The sequence below is a fragment of the Hemitrygon akajei genome, chromosome 32, assembly GCF_048418815.1.
Source record: "Hemitrygon akajei chromosome 32, sHemAka1.3, whole genome shotgun sequence".
Lineage (NCBI taxonomy): Eukaryota > Metazoa > Chordata > Chondrichthyes > Myliobatiformes > Dasyatidae > Hemitrygon > Hemitrygon akajei.
The window spans coordinates 8,144,684-8,167,241 of NC_133155.1; the positions used below are offsets into that span (position 1 = coordinate 8,144,684).

At 37.8% G+C, this 22,558-nt stretch overlaps 1 protein-coding gene across 1 annotated transcript; it reads left to right on the top strand.

The window, feature by feature from the left end:
• LOC140719668 (14-3-3 protein beta/alpha-A-like) lies at positions 1-21,553 on the top strand. Its single transcript, XM_073034454.1, has 5 exons — positions 1-484; positions 11,625-11,748; positions 14,396-14,559; positions 18,547-18,642; positions 19,895-21,553. The coding sequence occupies exons 1-5, from the start codon at positions 182-184 to the stop codon at positions 19,952-19,954; spliced, it is 747 nt and encodes a 248-aa protein (XP_072890555.1). The 5' UTR covers positions 1-181; the 3' UTR covers positions 19,955-21,553.
• The last annotated feature ends 1,005 nt before the right edge of the window (positions 21,554-22,558 follow it).

Below are 22,558 nucleotides of genomic sequence, written 5' to 3' on the forward strand. Positions count from 1 at the left end.
CGCGGGCCGAGTCTCCAGTGGGGGGAAAGATCTCAACCGCCATTTGGTTTCGAGGACAGAGACGGAGGGAAAGAAAGCGGCGGAGTGCTTCGCTCTCGACGGACCGTCGAACGCCTGAACCAAACGTCCCGTGCGCTTCAACTGGGAAGAAAGGGAGTTAGAAAAAGAGAAAGGAGGGGCCATGGATAAGAACGAGCTGGTGCAGAAAGCCAAGCTGTCGGAGCAAGCGGAGCGCTATGAGGACATGGCGGCTGCCATGAAGGCGGTAACGGAGTGGGGCGAGGAGCTGTCAAACGAGGAGCGCAACCTGCTCTCGGTCGCCTACAAGAACGTGGTGGGGGCCCGCCGCTCGGCATGGAGGGTCATCTCCAGCATCGAGCAGAAGACCGGCGAGGGCGGCGGCAGCGAGAAGAAGTTGCACATGGTGAAGGAGTACCGAGAGAAGGTGGAGGCTGAGCTCAGGGAGATCTGCAATGATGTGCTGGTGAGGAAAAAAAAGGGGGCTGGTTTACAGGCTGATTAAATTAATGCAGTTCCCAATCACTTCCGCTACCTCTGCATCATTTTTTTAAAAAAACTAAAATGAGCTGTAGCTTGCTTGTCACTGACATGCACCGAAGCTTAAGCTGTGCGATACCCATCTGCCGCATTAAAGCGGCTCCTCGCCATCATCTCTGGGTATCAGACATGAGGAACCTGTAAGAAAATGGAGGAGGACAACCTCTTCTCTGCATTGAGCTGCGGGTATCGGGCGGGGTGGGCGGTTAATTAAAGGCAGCGTACACCAAGCAAAAGAAAATCACCTTATGCATTCACCTCGGTTTCCAAAAGAGAGAAAAATAAATTACACGTTTATCATTGCCAAGGATGCACCTAGATGTCATTTATGTGAAATTAGATGTTATTTCAGTTGTCTTTTCTTCAAGCGTAGGATTTCCATCATATTTAAATACATAAAATTGCAGCCTGTTCCTTTGTGTCTGTGATCTACATGATTAAAAAATGCAATTTTGGAGGATGATCTTTAGAATTTAATTAGATGTCGTCTTTCTTAGGTGGAAAAGAACACCTTTGTGGGAATGGCTTGGAGCCAGTTCTGTTGGTTTTAAGAACGACGAGCAAATGAACATTTCCTTGTAAATTCTGGCAATCAATGTATGTAGGTGACCTGTACAGAGGTCAGTAGCAGGTGGTGTAGAAAAGTGGGGCTGAAGGTGAATTGCTATTTCATTAAATATCAGTATTTCTGGGAAATGGTCTTCACTTATTAAAGTCATAAGCAGTTAAGAAATATACCTGATTTTTAAAATTTGAAACATTAACCATTTCTTTCTCTTTTGCTGGTTGATCTGAGCTTTCCAAACGCTTGCAGTTGTTATACTGTTGCTTTTGCAGGAGAGCCTATATTGCGATAAGCGAATGGTGTTTAATAATGCAAGAAATTTCCAACTGATTATTGGAAAATCTGAAGTCATTGTCTTCAGTCATTTTCACATCTCATTTCCTAGCCACCATCTCCACCCCTTTCTGTTTAAATTGATTGAGGGTTTTCTCTTTCTGGGTGTTGTATTTAACCCTGAAGTGAATTCTGGGTCATGTATCTTAATTGACTCTATTTAAGACATTGTAATGTTACCTAACTCAGTTCCTCCCTCAGCTCATCTGCAGATGAAATGAATCCACGATTTTGTTACCTCCAACTTGATTATTCTAATGCTACCTTGGCTGGTCCTTTTTTTAACTATTGTTTTTTTTTTAAATCTGCGGTCGTCCAAAATGGAGACGTTTGTGTCCTAACGTACATTTATTTTACCCGACATTCTTGTATTTGCTGACCTACATTATGAGCTGCTGGTCAAATGTTGTCTCAAATTGAGAATTTTTAACCTTTTCTTCAAATCTCACCATGACTTTGCAACCTTTATCTTTGTGATCTCTTCTAGGCTTACAAGCCTCTTGTATGTATGTATGTATCTAAACTAATCCCGCTTGCCTGCATTAATTCCATATGCCTGTATACCAGGGGTTCCCAACCTGGGGTCCACGGACCCCTTGCTGAATGGTATTGATCCATGGCATAAACAAGGTTGGGAACACCTATACCTTGCTCATTCAAGTAACTGTCTAATGCCTCTTAATTGCAGGTACTGTTCTACCTCCACCACTTCCTCTGGCAGCTCTGTAGAAAAAAAATTGCCCCTCAGATTCTGCTTTAAATCTCCTCCCTCACCTTAAACCAATGCCCTCTAGATTTAGGCATTCCTGCCTTGGGAAGCAGATTCTGACTAGTAACCTACCTATGTCATAATTTTATTTACCTACTTCATGTCACCTCTCAATCTCCTTTGCTCCAGAGAATACAGACCCAACCTAACTCATATCTCTTTATACTCAAGGCCTCTATTCCAGACAGCACCCTCTGAGCTTCACGACATCTTTCCTGTACTGTGGCGACCAGAAGTGTGCATCTTGCTCCAAGTGCAATCTAACCAATGTTTCTTCTAACTGTAATGTGATGTTCCGACACTTGTACTCAGTGCCTCAGTTCACAATACATGCATGCTATATGCCTTCTAGCACCGCCCTAAATTTCTTGTGTTGCCACTTTTGGGGAACCATGTGTTTGGACTGTAAGATATCTGTTCAGCAGCTCTTCCCACAACCCCACATTTCACTGTGCATGATCTGCTGTTGTTTAACTTCTCAAAATATCTCTTTGCACTTGTCTATGTTAAATTTCCACCTATCCATGTGCAATAGAGATTCCATCTGCCATCTGATTGTTAGAAATAGCTGTGTATACATAGTACCTTATTGAATGTCATATATAGCCCCTTGGTAAAACTAATTTGCATTTTATCTATTTAATATACTTAAATAACCAAGACTATGATTGTTGAATTATAATGTTTTCATCATGTATATAGTTCATTCTTTCACATTGTATCGTTAAATTAAACTAACAGCATATTTAATGAGCAAAAAAATTGCGGTCATTGGGAGTCTAAAAGAGAAACAGAAAATGCTGACAATTCTTAACTAGTCAATCAATATCTGTGGTGACAGAGATGAAGTTAATATCTTCAAATGGATATTCTGCAGAAAATTCTTTCACCTAAGATACTGTCTCTTTTACAAATGCTGCCTGAGCTGTAGTTTATTCCTAGTACTTTCTGCTTCTACCTTACTACTTTGAATGCTTTGCCTAGATTTGCTTTTTGAAGATATGAAAATCTTGAATTGAATTAGTTGAACACATTTTGTAGCTATACATAGCAAATTTAAATTCATTTTGCACTTATATAACCATTTGAGATGCTCCCATTGTGAGAATCTTAAAAATGCTGTATGCATGATTTCTAGAAAAGCATATATAAAATGTCAATAATTAATAACAGCTAAGTGTAGCAGGCACAACAGCTTGTACTTGGCTTTAGATTAAATTTGGTAGGAGATTATTAACCACTATTAAGATTTACAGGTGGGGTGTGGGGGAATGAAGGCTGAGAGAGATATGATAAAATTTCCCAGGAAAGAAGTTGCAGAATTTAAAATCTGGCCGAAGTCTGTGGAGTTAACTGGCAGAGCAGTTACAGTAGGGAACTTGGTATTGTGCAGGATTGGAGGAGACAACACGGAGGAATTTGAGGAAGTTGAAATGGCAATGATGGGTAAATTAATGAAAAGTTTCAAAAGATCAGTAGGATTGGATTAATTTTACTAGGCTTTTTTGGAGGAGGTAAAGCAGTATGGAGGATGGATTGAGAAAGTTGGGAGGTGAAAACTTCAACATGATTACCTTGAAAGGTATCTGAAATGTTGGATGTGTCTTTGCTATATAGAATTAGAATATGTATTACAAAAAGAAGGGTAGAAAAAAATGTTCATCCATTCTCAATGTAGGGAATAAATTACCTTGGCATTAGGGAACCCCTCTCTATCTGTGCCAGCAAATGAGAAAAACATTATGAATTTTCTAGGTTCTGTTTTTGCGCTGTGCAGGTAGTGTTAAGAGGCGAGGATTTGAGACCAGTTGTAACTCCCCTTCTGCTATCCAGTCTGAACCAGACACTGAATTTGGAATTTCACCAACATTTGTTAATTTTTAATGTTAATTCTTAAAGAAAATCAGTTGGTTCTAGCACCTTTCTTGATGAATTTGGAATTTGTGGATTCTTAAAATACTGTACTCCAGAGCCCAGAAGTACTGTTTTGCTGCCATTTTAGGCTATTCCTCTGTTTTGTTTCCACAAGCCCTGTATTATTGGTGGCAATGTTGGCAACAAGCATGGACATCTTCAGGGCTATTTTTAAAAAAAATTATCAGCAGTTTGCATTAGCTGGACCATCACACCAAACTCAAGAGTTTAAATCTTAGCATGGTACTCACAAAGCACATTGCAGATGCTGTGGTCAAATCAACACGTACAAACAAGCTGGATGAACTCAGCAGGTCGGGCAGTATCCGTTGAGACAGCGTTCTGTGCTCTGAAAAGAACGCTCTGTCTCAACGGATGCTGCCCGACCTGCTGAGTTCATCCAGTTTGTTTGTACATGTTGATTAGCATGGTACTGGTTTCCAAAAGGTAGACATCAGCACACATATTGAATTATTCAACTTGTTCTAAGATGTTGTGTAAGATTAATCTTTACTTTATCCCTTTTAATATTGATTATGTAATGGACCATGACCTATGTGCTTTTGTGGTTGAAACGTATATTGGTTGGGTTGGTTCTGGAACAAAATGCTGATTTGTCGGGAGAAAGTGAAGCATTTGATTATCAAAATCGCAGTAGCACTGCATTATGAAGCATTTGTACTACAGTTCATTAACAAAGTTTTAAGTATCTTGTCATCTGCATATATATCTGCTCTGAACCTTTTCTTACCAATTTACTGAACTTAACTTTCTGATGTTTGAATTAAATCAGTTTCATTGATAAAGACTAAATTTACTCTTTTTGAAGATTAAGTATCTTTTAAAAACAATAAAATTTAGTTTTTATTAATGAAACCGATTTAATTACAGATTAGTATTTTAAGGTATTCGATTAAATGTAAACTAAACAAAAAACACTAAAAAAAATTCCTTTTCTTTATAAGATGTATAATGCCTCAATGGTGAGACATTGGGAAGAAGAGTTTTGCTTAATGGTGGATTTTCTTTCTGCACACAATATTTCAACAAGATAGGGTGACAGATTTTGGAAATTAGTAGAAATGTTATGTACTCGAGGCCTGTTCAAATATGGGCTTTAAAAGATAGGTCTGATGTACAATAATATAATGCAAAGCTAACTGGATTGATTAACAGATCAAGGCTGTAGTACTGCTTTTTCAGCCATAATTTAGTAGAGAGCAGACAAGGGAAACTAAGAGTAGAGTTCAGTGTTGTTCATTTCTAGTATAAAGGTGAGATGTACCCAACTCCTAAATCTGCAATAATCACGTGCTGAGGATCAGATTATGCTTTTTGACACCCGAACATTAAAAAAAGCCCCTGTTGTTCTTGGCATTATGCTAGTAATACTAAGCTGCATGGCTTTCTCAGTCAATGTAACTACTACCAATCAACTACTTGTATTTACCCTCTAAATCTGTTTTCAAATGTATTTTGCTTGCCTTTTCAAATGACTTGCTCAGCTCCTCAAATCACAAATGCAGTTCTGAATGTCTGCAATACCAAACATAATTGGTTTTGGCTTAATGAAGCCAGGAACTGCTCCTTATCTAGCTCTAGTGAAAGCGACACTCAAACACTAATGCACTCTCACCACACTTATGGATTTGAGTACACCGGAATATGTCATATTTATTAATGCTTATTAGGTTATTTTTGACAGTTCCTTGCAATGTGCATTTGCCTCAACTGTACTTCTAGCAGATTATTCTTGATATGTCAGCCACCCGAATGTTCCTGATGTTTTTGCTGCAGTAAAAATTGAAATACCAGTTAAGTGTCTATGGATATTATATCCTATTTGATAATCTATCATTTAAACCTATTTCACCTGAAGACTAGTTTCTTGATTCCCATATGCAAGGTCAAAAAAGGTTAAGCACAGTAGTTTAAACATCTGCAGTTGAAAATTATAGAGGGCCCAATCTTGAATAGGGTGGCGGGATGGAGATGTACACCTCTATCAAAGGAGGTGTAAGGCGCTCCTTCCCTCTGCTAGCCTGCAGGTCACCCCAGGCATGGTGTAGCACCTGCTTAGCCCGCAGATCAGGGTCACGTGAAGTCACGGGAGCAGGTAGTAGGTGGTCAAATGAGCAGCTGATGCATATCACAGGTCCTGGTTATGCGATCACTAATGCCAAGGAAGCTCTGAGGAGTATTAATAATGGCTGGAGTCACCCTTCTTGTAAAGGCACTGCCCAGAAGAAGGCAATGGCAGACCACTTCTGTAGAAAAAATTGTCAAGAACGATCATGGTAACTGATCTCCCAAGTCATGACACAGTACATTACGAACGAATCTTGAATAATATTATCAAGACTGGTATTGATGCATGAGCTCCATTTAAGTTCCAAGTTACTGCACATGCCATTTGCCTATTTTTCTACTCCAGCATTTCTAATGAATTGCTCTTAAGAATGTTTTGACTTTAGATTTGAAATGTACCTAAAGAGAAGTACTTCAGTGGTGATTGTGAAGGAAGATGGAATACCTGTAAGAGAGCTAATGATATTTTTTGTTTAATTTCCTGGATGTTTTGCTTTTCTGTTCCTCTTCACTTCCTTTCCTGGAGCAGTTGATCCTTTTGGGATGTAGTTTTACGTTACATCCTTTCTGTTCCTCTGCTAAAGAAGAAAGGTTTGCCAAGGGAGGAAGGAACATGAACCTAACTATTTGCTTTTGCTCCTCCCAATCTGTCTCAAAGATGACACCTTTTGCTTTAGAGTTTACTCAACTCCATAGTTGATGGAACCCTCCCTATTTCTTGCATTTCTGCTGTGACCCCCCCCCCCCCCACTTCCTTTCCTGAGGCAGAATAGCTATTGAGTTCCCTTGGTCTTTGCCTTTCACCCACCATCTTCTGTACACAATTTTCCAGCAGCTCCATCCAATATTAGCCCACCAGTCCCATCTTATTCTTCCTCCATCTGTTTTCAATGAAGAACTCTTTTTTGGTTTTCCTTATCTGCTCAATCTTCCCTGTCCCCTGCAAAAGAAGGTGTAGAACTATCCTTCACCTCACCTACTCCATCCCACCACCACCACTCTTGCTTTTCAGGGACCTAAATGACCTTTATGGATGAGGCAGATACTTACCTGCACGTTTTCCAACTTGTACACTCTATTTAGTGTCTTCAATATGACTTACTCTATTGTTCTACATTTATGGAACTAAGCAAAACTCGGGTAAGCGTTTTGACTGCATTGTTCAGATCATGCTTCCCCCAACCATCAACACCTTCCCATACTTGGTTCCATCTGTCCATTAGCTCCTCCCCATCTGGCTGCACCTATTACCTACCAGTTCCTTCCCTCCCCCCTCTATCGTGGAATTATGAACTATACTGTTCCTGCTTCATTCTGCAGAGTCTTGGATGAAGGAACTTGTACTAAATCAGATGCTGCCTAGTTTACTTAAATATTCCAGTGTTCTGTTTTTATTGTGTATCCTAGTATCTGTGGCCTCTATGGTCTTCCTCTACCTTACTTCATAGATACTGCCTGACAAGTAATGCAATCTTTCATTAGTCATTTTCAGCTGTTTCATCGCGGGCATTTTGTTTATCATCAGTAAGACATCATTATTAGAGGGGGAGGTGGGGAGACTTGTTTTTTTTCTCGGTTACATCTCTTGTGGATGCAGGAAAATATTCATTTAATCCTTACAGTGCTACTACCACAAGCCAATGCATCAGATTCTGTGCTCAGAACTTCCTAATCTACTTGGCTTATTGCCTCACTTGAAACTGGATTCATCTATTGAATAGTTTAGCACTTTTAATTTTAGAGTACCTTGAATTCGTCAGCACATTTCAATATAATATCTCCATAATTAATTTAAGTTATAATGAAGGTCCATGTAACAGATATCTATAAAGATATGTAAAACAAATACTCTTTATTAGTTATACCTGTGCATTTGCTCGTTGATGCCAATCAGCTAATCGTGGCAGCAAATCAATGCATAAAAGCATGCAGTCATCATCAAGGAATTCAGACCAAACATCAGAATGGGGGTAAAATGTGATCTAACTGCTTTGACTGCAGAATGATTGTTGGTGCCAGTCGGAGTGCCTTATCTCAGAAATTGCTGATCTGGGATTTTCATGCACAACTATCTCGAGTTTACAGAGAATGGCGTGAAAAACAGGGAAAAACAATCCAGTGAGTGGCATTTCTGTGGGTGAAAAGACCTTGTTAATGAGAGAGTTCAGAGGAGAATGGCCAGACTGGTTCAAGCTGACAGGAAGGAGACAGTAACTCAAATTACCATGCATTAAACAGTGGTGTGCAGAGGAGTGTCTCTGAAAGTACATCATGTTAATCCTTGAAGTGGCTGGGCTACAGCAGCAGAAGACCATGAATGTACACTTAGAGGTACCTAGTATCTTTGAGCAATGCCAAATAAAACATACTGATAAAGATGTTGACATAATGTCCATAGACACAGACGTTTGTAGAACAACTCATTTCTTCATCGTTGACTCTGGTTCCAGAGGGTATGAAAATCAAGTATACCTGTAGGTGATATTCTTTAAATGTTGCTGTGGAATATTGGAGCAGACCTGATAGGTTGAATGGACTGATACTAGTCCTACGTATTATGCTCGTATGCCCTATGGAATCCTTTAAATATATCAGTTTTTGTGTTTGCATTCAGAATTCAATGATCATTGTAAATTTGAAAACCCTTTCTTCAATGCCAGTATTACTCTTGTCCTTGCCAAGATTTGGTGTTTTATTTGACATTGCATAAACTTAGAAGTGAGTAGTTTTGTTTTAGCCTCTGATGCTATGCGGATCCAGATTTAATTTTGAGAATTGCTGAGTTAGCTCAAATGCTTCTCCATAGACGTTGAGTCATTGTCATAGTCATACATGTTACTATCAAGACCATGATCAGTTTTGTTCTCTGATTGTAAAGACTGCCACTATTGACTATCGGTGCTCCTATGAAATTTGATTACCTGTATTAGAAATTTTTGAATAAATTGCTACATAAACCAAAAATCTTCACTTGCATACTATCCGTACAGATCAATTCATTACAACAGTGCATTGAGGTAGTACAGGATAAAACAGATTGCAGAGTAAAGTGTTACAGTGCAGAGAAATTGCAGTGCAGGTAGACAGTAAAGTATAAGGTCACAAAGATCTAGATTGTGAGGTCAAGGCTCTATCTTATCGTATTAGGGAAACATTCAGTAATCTTAGAACAGCGGGATAGAAGCTAACCTTAAGCCTGCTGGTACATGCTTTCAGGTTTTTGCATCTTCTGTCCAATGGGAGGGGAGAGAAGCAACAATGTAGGTGGGATCTTTGACTTTGCTGGATACTTTACTGACAGCAAGAAGTGAAGACAGAATCCATTGGTGTAGGCAGGTGTACATGATATACTCAGCGGTGTCCACAACTCTGCATTTTCTTGTGGCCATGAGCAGAGCAGTTGCTACACCAAACTGATGTATCTGAATAGAATGTTTTCTATGGTGCACAGTAAAAAATTAGTAAGGTCAAAAGATAAGCCAACTTTTTTAAACTCCTGAGGAAATAGAGGCTCAGGTGAGCTTTCTTGGCTGTGGTGATTGGACCAGGACAGGTTATTGGTGATATTGACTCCAAGTTCTCTAAGAACTTGAAATTCTCCATCCTCTATCTTAGCACAGTTGGTGTAACAGGAGCACTTTCCTGAAGTCAATGTTTTGCTGATATCGAAGGAAAAATTGTGACACCATGTCACAGATCTCTATCTTTCTGTAATTGAAGGTGGAGCTGTAGTCAATGAACTGTAACATGGGTGTCTACTGCTCAGATGCTCCAGAAATGAGCTGCATGAAAATGATTCTGGGATATTATAGCATATACTGTTCAAAGTAATTGATAGGTTGAAAAAGCAGTGAGAAAAGGATATTGAATACCAGGCTTTAGAAATACTGTACTTCAATGCATACAAGAGCAAGGAAGTCATAATGAAGCTTAATAAAATGCAGGTTTATAACCTGGAGTATTTTGTCAATTTCTGGGTAATGAAGACCTTAGAGGCTGGGAAAGATTCCTGTTATGAAGGATCTGTGTGAATAGACTGGAGGAGGAATTGTTTTCCTTGGAATAGAAAAGGTTACAAGAGGATCTTGGAGTATTAAATCATGATGTGATAATACAGAACAAGAAAAATTGTTTCCGTTGATTGAGGGATCAAAAATTGGAGGACTTTGAGTGAAGGTAATTGGCAAAAGAACCAGCAAATGTAATAATGAATATAAGGAAACAGAAGTAGCCACTTGGTCCTTCAGTCCATTGAATGTGAGCACACTGGTTTGCCCCAGCCTCATTTTCTTCTGCTGGTTTCTCATAGCTTTCAATTCCCTGATCTTTCAAAAACGTACCTACCCACTCTAAACACCTCCATTGATCTTCCCTCCATAATCCTCTAGGTAGATAAATCCAGTGATTCGGTCTTCAATTTTAAATAACCACCCTTAATTTAGTAACTAAGTCTCCTGTTCAAGAGTAGAAATTGAATAACAGGCTCAAAATGTGAAGGGTTCTGCCCACTGTTATCTTTTTGTTGCTAACAATTTGACCTTTTCAGTCTTAGTAGACTGTTGCTTGTTGGTGATCATGGCAACTATTAGAAGGATTATCAAGTGAATAGTAAGTACATTCATATAGATATAGTTGCTATTCTTTTGATGCCTTGCATGTCTCCCCCTCCTTATTCTAATAGAAAGCTGAAGTTTATAACGACAGGATTTATCAGATCATGCCCTTGAGTACAACAACAAAAATTTTGAGGTTTATGGTTTTATGATTTCTAACAAAACTAAATTTCCTTGGGAAATAGGTTGTGGAAAAGTATATCTAGAAACCAGAATTGGTTATGGCAGTTACTCCACCTTTCTGAAAACCTGAAGTGATTTGGAAGGGAAGGTTGCAAGCACATGATGGGATGACATAATATGCTGTTTTTAAATAGTTTATGCTGGGAATTTTTTTCCCTTTCTAGCATAGCTGAATACCACTAGTGATATGGAATACTTCATACATTGTTATGAGATATTTTAAAACACTCCTTTTAAAGTATCCTTTTTTTCCATACACGCATCTTGATATATTGTGTTTTGTAAATAAACCATTTAAAAATCTTATGACCGTTCAGAAGATTAACAGCAGAGTTTGTTTAAAATTGATGTCTGACTTTTAACTATTTACCAGATGTAACCCTGATATTCTTAAGATTAATCTGTCGTTTATGTTGTAGTAAAATGTTTTACGTAGTAAAGAATTGTTTGTATATATACATAAGTTCCTCATCAATGTATATAAATTTTGTATCAGTATACTATATTGGTTCAGAAATTTATTGTTGTTTCAATTCTTCCATTTTTTTTAATGTTGGGAAAAACAACTTAATACAACTCAAACCACTTTTATTTCTTGCAGGGTTTACTGGATAAATATCTAATACCAAATTCCACCAATTCAGAGAGCAAAGTCTTCTACCTTAAGATGAAGGGAGATTATTACCGATATCTTGCAGAAGTAGCAGTAGCAGAAAACAAAAAACGTAAGTTTCCTGTTTTTGGTATACAGTGGATTACGGTTAATTGGGACTCATTGGGGCAGTACATTTTGGCCCAATTAAGGGGCTGCCCCAGTTAACTGAAGTTTTATAGAAATATTTAAAAAGGTATAAAAATGACAAGCTACCAATTTATGTACCAAATTCTGTATTATGAAATTATATTTCCAAATAACCAAGTTATGAACTAATACTATGGCAATACTATAAAACAAAGTAATTGACGGAGGAATTCATCTGATATACGTGCCGTTTATGGAATGTCCAGGGAAGGGTAGTACCTCTGGTGAAGGGGCTTGTGTCTGTTTTAGGGCAGCTCACTCACATATGTTCTCACTTGTGGCTCTAAGTAGCTGCTTTTATGTGACAGTGGCCACACCCCAGTATGCTGCTTCGACAGGCAAGCTAAACTAGGTAAGGGTAGCTGGCAGGCTTTGTACTGTGGTGAAATAGGAACGTGCCTGTCTTAGCATGTGAAGTCAGCTCCAGCGGACTGGGTGTATCAGATCCAACTGCCAAAAAGGTGGTTTTGCAACACTTTGAGAGTGAAGGACATAATAAGGCACAGAAGTCATGGTCGTCCACTGCAACCAAGTGATGATTACCTGTACCACTGGACCCAGACTTCTGAGGTCAGGAGAGAGGAACTGTCCTAGTGCAGCTGCTTTTCCATTTTAAAAACTGTCTCACAAAATAATAAATTAATTAATTACTGTTAATTGGGACACGTCGGGACTAATATGTGTTGGTCCAATTAAACAGCTGCTCCATTATCTAAAGTTTCTTGGAAATAGTTAAAAATGCATAACAAACACAAACTGTTGTTTAACTGAGTAACAAATAACTAGATTGGAGAGCATGCATTATGAGAATAGGCTGAGTGAACTTGGCCTTTTCTCCTTGGAGTGATGAAGGATGAGAGGTGACCTGATAGAGTTGTATAAGATGGTGGAAGCATTGATCGTGTGGGTAGCCAGAGGCTTTTTCCCGGGGCTGAAATAACTAATATGCGGGGGCACGGTTTTAAGGTGTTTAGAAGTAGGTACAATGGGATGTCAAAGGTAAGTTTTTCACATAGAGAGTGGTGAGTGCGTGGAATGCACTGTCAGCAAAGGCGGTAGAGGTGGATACAATAGGGTCTTTTAATGGAGCTTAGAAAAATAGAGGGCTGTGCAGTAGGGTAATTCTAGATTTCTAGAGTAGGGTACATGGCCGGCACAACATTATGTTCTAAATAATATATTTAAATGAAATAGAGAACAAATTAGAACAGTACCAATATTACTAAAGTACTATAAAATTGTGCATTAGTTCGTAATAGTTTCTGATGAAGGAATTCATCTAGTGTACTCTGGCTAGTCCTTGACAGGTAAACTATGCATTCTTAGCTCCTTAAAGCATTGAGGTTTAATGCTTTTCCCAATAACCAACAATTTCTTTTTATCTATTCCTGACATACTTGAGCAACACAACACAGTTATGTGATCCATTGCTTTCTTTGAACCTTATAGTATTGCATATTTATAGCCAAGGGAACTGTCCGGCATGGCATGATCAAAAATGAAACATGTTGTAGATATCATCTGAACCAAATTTTTGAAGCAAGTCAGAGAGTTTTGTGGATTTCCATGTTTCTGCACTTAGAGCATCAACAGTACATTTCTTACTGTGTGCTTTCTTGAATTTAATGTGGTTTTTACATTTCCATTGAGACAACCTACCATCTGTTGCTTTAAAATCTTTGTGACCCAGTTTCTTAGCTAGCTCTCTGACTTGTTTTTTAACATTGGTTCACTGATACGTTTACCTTGTCCAGTTACAATAGAAAACCATTGACCGAGGACCTCTTCAACATCTGGACCCATGCTTTTGTTTTTGGGATGTCCCATATTGTCCCTCACATACTGCCCATCCTTCTCACAGTTTATCTTGCTGATGTATGAAGCGTGCAGTTGTAGATTTCAGCACTCCAGTTATCTCTGCTAGCTGACAATGAGTAGTATTTAGGTGATGGCTTTTAATTTGGTCCAGTAGGGTAGTGTTTCTGGCTAGTGTCAAATCTTTTCATGCCAAGGGTCTGAAAAGTTTTTTTTAAGTCATAAAAACTCGGCAAAAATCATTGCTTCTTGAACTGTTATGTCAGCCCAAGTGGATAACATAACACAAGCACATACAACTGGGCGCTCGAAGCTCGCTGTAGTGTCTAACAGTCACATTAATGAACATGATTGACTGTCTCCTGTCCCAAATAAGCAGCTACCTGATTAACCAATGACCCAACTAACTAGAATTCACTGCATATCATCTGCAAAATGGTAGAACAACATAATTCTAAGATTTGCTTACATGCTGAGTGTGGAACTCTGGTTGTTGGTGAAAAATCAAATATTGTGTACTTTAAGGAGTTTTGACTTTCATGCATTAACATGGATGATTGTGGATGAGACTTTCACAAGAAAGTACATTCTTATGTTAAAACAAATGATGAATAAAGTCAACTTTGGATTCAGAAAGTGGGTTGTGAGGAAAACTTATCGACTGCAATAGGAACGAACTAATAAATTTTTTATTTATTACAGATAATGCCGCAGACGCTCAGAGTTGCTAATTTCAGACTTCTGTCTTGTTTCAGAAACTGTTGAGAACTCCCAGGCATCGTACCAAGCAGCATTTGAAATTAGTAAGACAGACATGCAACCAACACAACCCATCCGATTAGGACTTGCCCTGAATTTCTCAGTATTCTATTATGAAATTCTCAACTCTCCAGAGCAAGCCTGTGCACTTGCAAAAACGGTAAACAGTAAACAAAGGACTTGTTTTCTTAAATAGTCTTTGTTTTTTTAATGCAACTTGCATGTAGTATTTCTTGTTAGGTGAGTATTTGATTTTAAAAAAAAGTTACATCAAAGCTGGACTAATTTTGGAGAAGACTTCTTTAGCATTGTTGTCAACTTAAAATGGTACACGATATACAATTTCACTACAAATTGGAAATGTTCAAAGGGTCAATGGTTCCATTTAATATCAGAGAATGCATACAGTATACAACTTGGAATTTGTACTCTTAGCTGATTTGTACTGTTCTGTACTCTACAGAACAGAAAAAACCCCAAAGAATGAAAGGCAGAAAAACGTTAGAACCCCAAATATACATATAATTGTGTCTAATATGGCTCTGCAAAAGCAGTTAATTTCCTGCTTATGTTTCCCGCTGTAAATTTTTGAAATGATTCTTGTACACTTGCCCAAATAATTAAAGGAGCTGTGATCACAATTGGATTTGGGAGATCATTCCATGCAATATCATTCCATCCAATCTGAGAAGCAGCTGTTCGCTTTTATCTCCTGCGCTTGACAATATTTAATCATACCTCTCCTTTTCCAGTGCCTGTTTTTCAGTGCTTTATTCATTGCTTTTTGGAAATCCTGGAACACGATACTAACTATACTACTCTCGTATTGCTTCAACTGGGAACTTTGATCAGTTTCCCTTTTAATATCATTTATCAGGCTATATATGAGCCAGTTAATTTTCTTTGGTATTATTTTCCAAAAAAAATCTTTAGCATTAGTGTTAAATAAGTTATATTGCTAGCTTTATTTTCCTGTCTTCTCCTGTTCCTCCTCTACTACAATTTGAAATGGTCAACCATTAGCGGTCCACTTCTACCATTGCCACATCTAAGGAAGATAAGAATTGTAGTTGGAGCTCATGATATTTGTACTGTCCTTTCCATGGTAATCAAGCATACATTGGGACTTGAAGTAGAAAAGATATCTCCCTTGTATATGCTATGCTTACTGAATCCTCTTCCCTTCATTAAGAATATTCATGTTTCTATGGGATCCTCTATTTGGTCCATCCAAATTTTTTACTACTTTGGCTATTTACACTAATGAAAATCTTGGGTCCCTTGTGTTGTTAATTTGTCCTTGTATATAGACACCCTTTTATAGGTCTGTAATGTTTTTTGATCCTCCACAGAAAAACAAAAAAACACTATTTCCATTGGGTATATTTTTTTCACCTTAATCTTTAACTAGGGAGTTTTAGTTTTGGGTGCATTCACAATCCTTGTGATAACTTGTCTCCTCTACACTGGAATCATTATGTTTGTATGCTTTCAATGTTCACCTCTCCTCTGCTTATCAATCTTGTTTTTCTGATCTGCCTGAACAAATTATCTCTTGAAACTTGCTTAAGTATATCATGCTCTCCACCTTCGATTCGTTCAAGACTGTTAGAATCATTGCTGTCCAGATTGCAACTTGAAATAAGTTTCATTCCTGTTTCATTCTTTGGAGCTAGATCCGAAACTTCTTTTCTTGTAGAGCTGGAACACACAGATCAAGAAAATTCTCTTACTCAAGCTTCAGAGCCCATCCATTCTTTCAATGCCAAACTGTTGTTGTTATGGTTATTATCACCAAAAGAAAAGGCAGAGGATTGGTTAACCAATAGTAAGCAGAGTTGGGATAAATAGGTATTCCTCTGGATGCTAATCAGTGATGAGTAGAGGGCTACAGGTGTTGTTGCTGGCCCACAACTGTTCACGATATATACTAATGATTTGGAAGATGGGATTGAGTCTAGCATATCTAAGTTTACTGATGACACTAACTTGAATGGAAAAGCAACTTGCATAGAGGAATTGGAGAGTTTGCAGAGAGAGAGAGAGCTTAAGTGAGTGGGCAAGGGTATGGCAGATGCAATATAGTTTTGGTAAATGCGAGGACATCCACTTTGGAAGGAAAAGTGAAAGATTAGATTAGTTGTGAAGAATTGCAGCATGCTGTTGTGCAGAGGGACTTGGGAGTGCTTATGCATGGATAGAGAAGGTTGATTTTTAGGTACAGCAGGTTCTCAAGAAGACAAGCGGCACATTGGCTTCAATCTGAAGAGTTGAATTTAAGAGCAGAGTGATAATGCTGGGAACTGGTGAAGTCACACCTGTCTCTCTTGCTTCTGTCTTTCCGGGTAATCCCAGACAGCCTAACTGATGTTGAGATCAGGGCTCTGTAGAGGCAATACCATCTGTGGCAGAGTTCTTTGTTCTTGTCGCTGAAGATAGTTCTTTATGACCCTGACATTGTGTTTCGGTTCATTGTCCTGCTATAGAATAAAGTTGGGACTGATCAGATGGTTTTGTGTAATGGATGAGATTCTGCTTGTACTGCTCAGCATTGAGGGTACCATTAATTCTGACCAGACCATCGACTCCATTTGTAGAAATGCTGCCCCAAACCTGTAGGGTTTCTGTAGGCCTCTGTTGTGCTTCACTGTTTGCTGCCGGCACTCGTCTATGCAGCACTCCCCAGCTCTTCCATGGATAAACCGCCTCCTGCTTGTGCGAAAATTTTCAAGCTTTGACTCCTTAGTCTCGAGCACGCTGCCATTGTTCAGCAGCCTAGACATTGTGTTTCTGTGTATTGGTAAGTGTTTGGCTTTGTGTCCACTTTGGAGGAATGAATTTTTGGCAGCATCTCTTCAATGAAGACTTGTCAGAACAGCAGAGGGATGTACATGAGTTCCAGTGGTTCAGAGCTGATAGCAGTGCGTGCCGTTACTCCAATTTAGAAGGGACATCAGTCTGAAGTATTTCTTATCTGCTGCACTTAGTTTCCATGGCCATCCACTGCATTTCTGGTCCTTAACTTTGCTTGGTTCTTTGTGCTTCTTTAGAAGAGCTTGGACAATGCGTCTTGAAACTCCTGTCGGTCGCAAAATTTCTACTTGGGAAAGACCTCATTGATGCAGGAGGATCACCTTGTGTCTTGTTGCTATGCTCACTCTTGCCATGGTGTAAGCATTGATAATTTGAAGGTTAAATTGTTTCATCTGCCACACCTTGACCTTTTTGTTTGGTTGTCCCTCGCCCAATTTGTTTACTTCTACACTCGTCTCACAAAATACAAAAAGATTACCTGTAACATTTAATTTTTTGAAAAATGAATGTTGGAAATCAAAAATTTGCTCTTTTGTACTGACACACTAGTACAAAAGACAAAACTAAACATCTAAAATAAAATTAGTTTTAAAAAGCGTAGGGTGGCGTAGACCTTTGCACATTCCATAGTTCCTCTATTATTCCATTTTTCAAACTATTCTGTCCGTGACTGCTCAGTCATCTCCTGAACTCTAATAAATCCTTTGATCAGCGATGCCTTCATCCTTTTCCTCTTCTTGAGTATTCTGTAGCTTGAGATATTGTCCCTCCATGCAGCTTATTCAGTGATGATTCTTTCCAATGCTCAATTGACTGCCAGAAGTTTAAAGCCTTTGCAGTGAAATGAGGACCTTTGACCCATCCTACTGCCTTGCTTTCTGCATAATTCCTCTTGCAATTTATCTTTTTTGTGTGCCATACTCTGCCAGAGCCTCGGCGACCACTTTTAAAAAAAATTTCAAGTGGTTGTCTTGGAGGAAAGATTCTGTGAGTGGTCCCCCACGTCCTTCTCATGCAATTTATTACATTACATTAAATTGTTTAGTTAAGTTACTTTATGTATAACACTAGAAAGAGACTTTTGGAGGCCTGGTTAAAGGTTAGGACCTTAACCCTTTTCCTTTTGTTATTGGTACCATACATCATATGATTTTGCCATTCCTGCTGGAATTCCTTGAAGTAATTTTAATGTGGATGTCCAATGCTATCTAGTGTAATGGCATTTCACTCTAAATGGTTTATTTTTTCACCTAATGAGTCATAATTTCAAACATTTTTGCAAAGATGCATTAACTTAAAACAATTTTTGTTTTTTTTGTACTGTTATTTTCAGGCATTTGATGAAGCCATTGCAGAGCTGGATTCATTGAATGAAGATTCCTACAAAGACAGTACACTGATAATGCAATTACTCAGGGATAACCTGACGGTGAGTAAAGTTGTGCAATAAAGCAGCTATATTTTAAAACATAGTTATTAATGAAGAAGAATGAGGCATATGAAATCAAACTTAAAGCAAGCTGATATTCAATTATATTGAAAAATTGTCTTAAGAATTCTGAGTGGTTTAAAAATTCATAAGAAATGGGAAAATCTCAAAAGGAATGACAAACTCAACTAATTACATCAATTTTGAACATTGGATAATTTCTGAAAATGCTTCAATTTGTTTGTTGCATTTTGAAGAACTGTAACTGGAAGAAATTAGCCTCTCATTTCAAAACTCTGCATCCATGCTTCTTACTCCTAACAGCTTGTGGGCATTGGAATAGATTGCATGAAATTTGGCTTTAAGTTTGATCCAAACTTTATCTCCTGTCTTGTATAATCGAAAATCTGGCCCAAACTCTCATCATTTAATCTTTAGTTATCACCTTAATCATTTCCCTTAAAGCACTTTGAGAACATGCTCTGTTATTGGTATTGTAGAATGCAGTCTGTAATAGGAATACACATTGCTAAGATTTTTTGTGTAAGTATTGGTATAGAATATACCCTTTAACTTTTTTTCTAGTATGAGCAGAATGAAATTAGGATATAGCACAAGACTCAAATAAAATATTAAAACTGATTTTACCTGTATTCCTTGGGGGCTGTAGCAGCAAAAAAAATTAATCCAAAATCAAAACAAAACAATTGCTGCCAGCCTGTGAACTCATATGGAGTTGTTAAACTTGCAGGACTCGCCCTCAGCTCCAATAAAATGATTATTCTAAAGGGTCGAATGCTTTATTCAATCCTTTATTAGCAAACTTACAATCTTGTAGGATATTAAGTAGTCAGCAAAGATATGATCTTTGCAGACCCAAGCCACAGACTGCCATGAAATAAGCAAGAATACAAAACTTATTCCCTTAGCTTTGATCATATCCCCACTAATATGACTAATATAGCTTAATAAACACTAGCCCACTAATATACACACCGTAAACACAGAGTACAGAATACATGGCTCCTACAGGGGCTATGAATTCACTTTGTGTCTTGCAGATTCTTTCTCCTCTCTCTCTCCCCCCCCCCCCCCCCCCCCCAGCACAAATTCTAAGGGGAAAAAACACAATTTTGTTCGGAGCTAGAGACCTGGAACAGGGAAGAAGTTTGATTACCAAAATTGTGAGAGAATATAGTACAATGTAAAAGTGTTAATGTAAGCTGAAACATTTAACGTTCTTCTCTTGCAGTTATGGACTTCAGATAATGCAGCAGATGATGCGGATGGTGGAGAAGGGGGAGAGAACTAACTGCACAGAGGGACCTGATATCCTCTTTTACATGTCTTCATTTCTTAGTGTTCCACTGACAATTCCAGAAAAGGAATTTCTCAATTCACCAATATTGAATAGATGCACATGTGAATGCTACAATTTAGCCTATGAAAATCTTCAGCTTGGAACAAATGCCATTCCTTAGCTTTCTTTTGCTAATTGTTCTGACTTTGTAGTGTGCATTTGAGCACTGGCTACACAAACAGCAGAGATTAAATTTGCTGCGCAGTTGTGAATAAGTTGACATAGGTCCTTTTTGGTTTACAAAGGATTGCCATGATTGCCAAGAGCAGCTATGTTTAATGAGTGGAGAGTAAAACAATAATAAAGATCCATAACACAATGAAAAGTGTTTGAGAATCACTTTTTATTTGTGACCACAAGCCATTGCTTATAGTTTGGATTTAATTTGTGCATACTTTGACATACATCAAATGGTGTATGCCATACGTAAGCACATTTTTACCCAAGGAAATTGTACTTTCAGTTTTGAGTGTCATGGTTCTGAAGGTGAATCAATATTTATTAAAAAAACATTTTTGGAGCTGTTTGGTAATCTAGCATTTTACATTTTGGGTTCTGAACTGGCTGATCCAGGTTCAAGTCCTAGAGCTTCTGTTGCTCTGAACTCATCAAGTTTTCTGTATTATTCAGATGCCTTGTTGGAATCCCATTATGGTAAAATTTTGTACTGCTTTTCATTCCTACTGAAAGGAAATTGCATGGCAGCTACTAGTCTTGTTTTTGTTGGGAGGGATTAGTTTGGGGAGGAGTTGCGGTAGTGAAGATTGAAGTAGGGGGAAACATTTGTTAAAAGCGGTATCTCTAAAGCAAATATCAAATGAAATAGAATTCTAACTCCAACCCTGCTTCCTGGTAATAGTGGGGGCTTATAATCCTAAATGTATAGGTTAATTCATTTCCATTCCAGTGCTTAAACCAGCCAAAACCTTTTTGCATTCAATTCTACCAAGTCTGTTGCCTGTCTTTTAGATTTGTCCACTAGTGAAAACTTGACCCTTGTAGGACAGAGAGGATAGACTAGATCAGAATAATGTAAGAAAGAAATCTGATTTCAGCTAGGTGAATGAAAGAAACAATTACTGTTGGTACAGAATACCTGACTGTCAAATTCTGCAGTGTTTTGTTAAAATTGCAAAATGTTGACTGAACCATTTCCTGTAGCTTACAGTAGTTTGGTATATTTCTTATTGGCTCACGCAGTGTTAGATACTCTGTGCCCTTTGTTTTAAGGAATAATTTGTTTTCTTATTGATTCAATTCAAGATCTTGAATGTGCTGTTATTTTCTACTATTAAATGTTTGGGAGGTGAAAACTGACAAAACAAATTGAGTACTGATAACTTGAAGGGACCTATGCTATGTCAGGTTTGACAGTAGTTTTGTCATTGTGGAAATATTGGCAGTATTTAATCCAGCACTGTGCTGTATTTTAATATACAATTATATGTATGTAAAATTTTAATGAAGGATTTACCCTATTTTGTTTTTAAAGTTTGAAGCTGGTAACTGAAAGTAATATGCGATGCAAATAAAACATTCTTCACAAACTGATCTGATTTTCTGTTTCATTGTTTTGATTCTTGAAAATGTTAATCTTTCACAATTATTTACTTATATGTAGATTTACATTTTGCTTTTGTATTACCATCCTTTATGAATATATGATTTGCCTTAATGTATTACCTCTCTATCCAGGCAAGGAATGTAACCCAGAAACATCGCCAAGTGATCTATAACTTGTTATTTTGGCATCAAAAATTTCTACACCTATTTCTGCTTTGTTATTAGTAGACATTTTATCACCACAGATCTTTAAAAAATTAATGCCGTGCCATTTCTTAAATATCTACAACCAGCCTGAATGTTAACAATTACCGGTACCTTAAATTTTCAGTTTGTCGTGATAGATCTTTGCTTGTTTCATGATCAGCATACCATTAAGCAGTCTGTATTCCAACTCCGCTGATAAATCCACTCTTATACTGAATATCGATATATTCAGTATTTGCTTTATTCAGTTTCTCTATTTTTCATTAACTTCTGCTCAATGCATATGTGAGGTGACTTCTCAGAACTGTCTATGGTGTGTAGAGTTCTGCACATCACGTGGGAACCTTCCCAGTGCATTGTGAATTTTCAAACTCTGACATGTCAAAAATAAAAATTAATTTCAAAAAATGGGATTTTGGATAAGGGGTGTATAACCTGTGCTCTGAAAATGACTTTTTTCTGTGCTTGCTCAAATTCTTCAGTCCCTCCTTAATACTTGATTTAGTGAAAATGATTTATAAAAATAGATTTAATGTTTGCTTTAATAATTAGATTTAGTAATCAGAAAAAGTGACAATTGGACAAAATGCAGCAATATTGCTTAATCTTAATTTTGACCTTATTTCATATGCCTACGTCCTATCTTTTCCAAATCTTTGTAATTGACTTAACATCAATGGTTCCTGTGGTCTGACATTACAAAGGAAAGTTGTAAACATTTTAAATCTGTTTAACTTGGTCAATTTGTCAGTTTGTTAAAACTGACAAGATTTTAGCATCGAACCA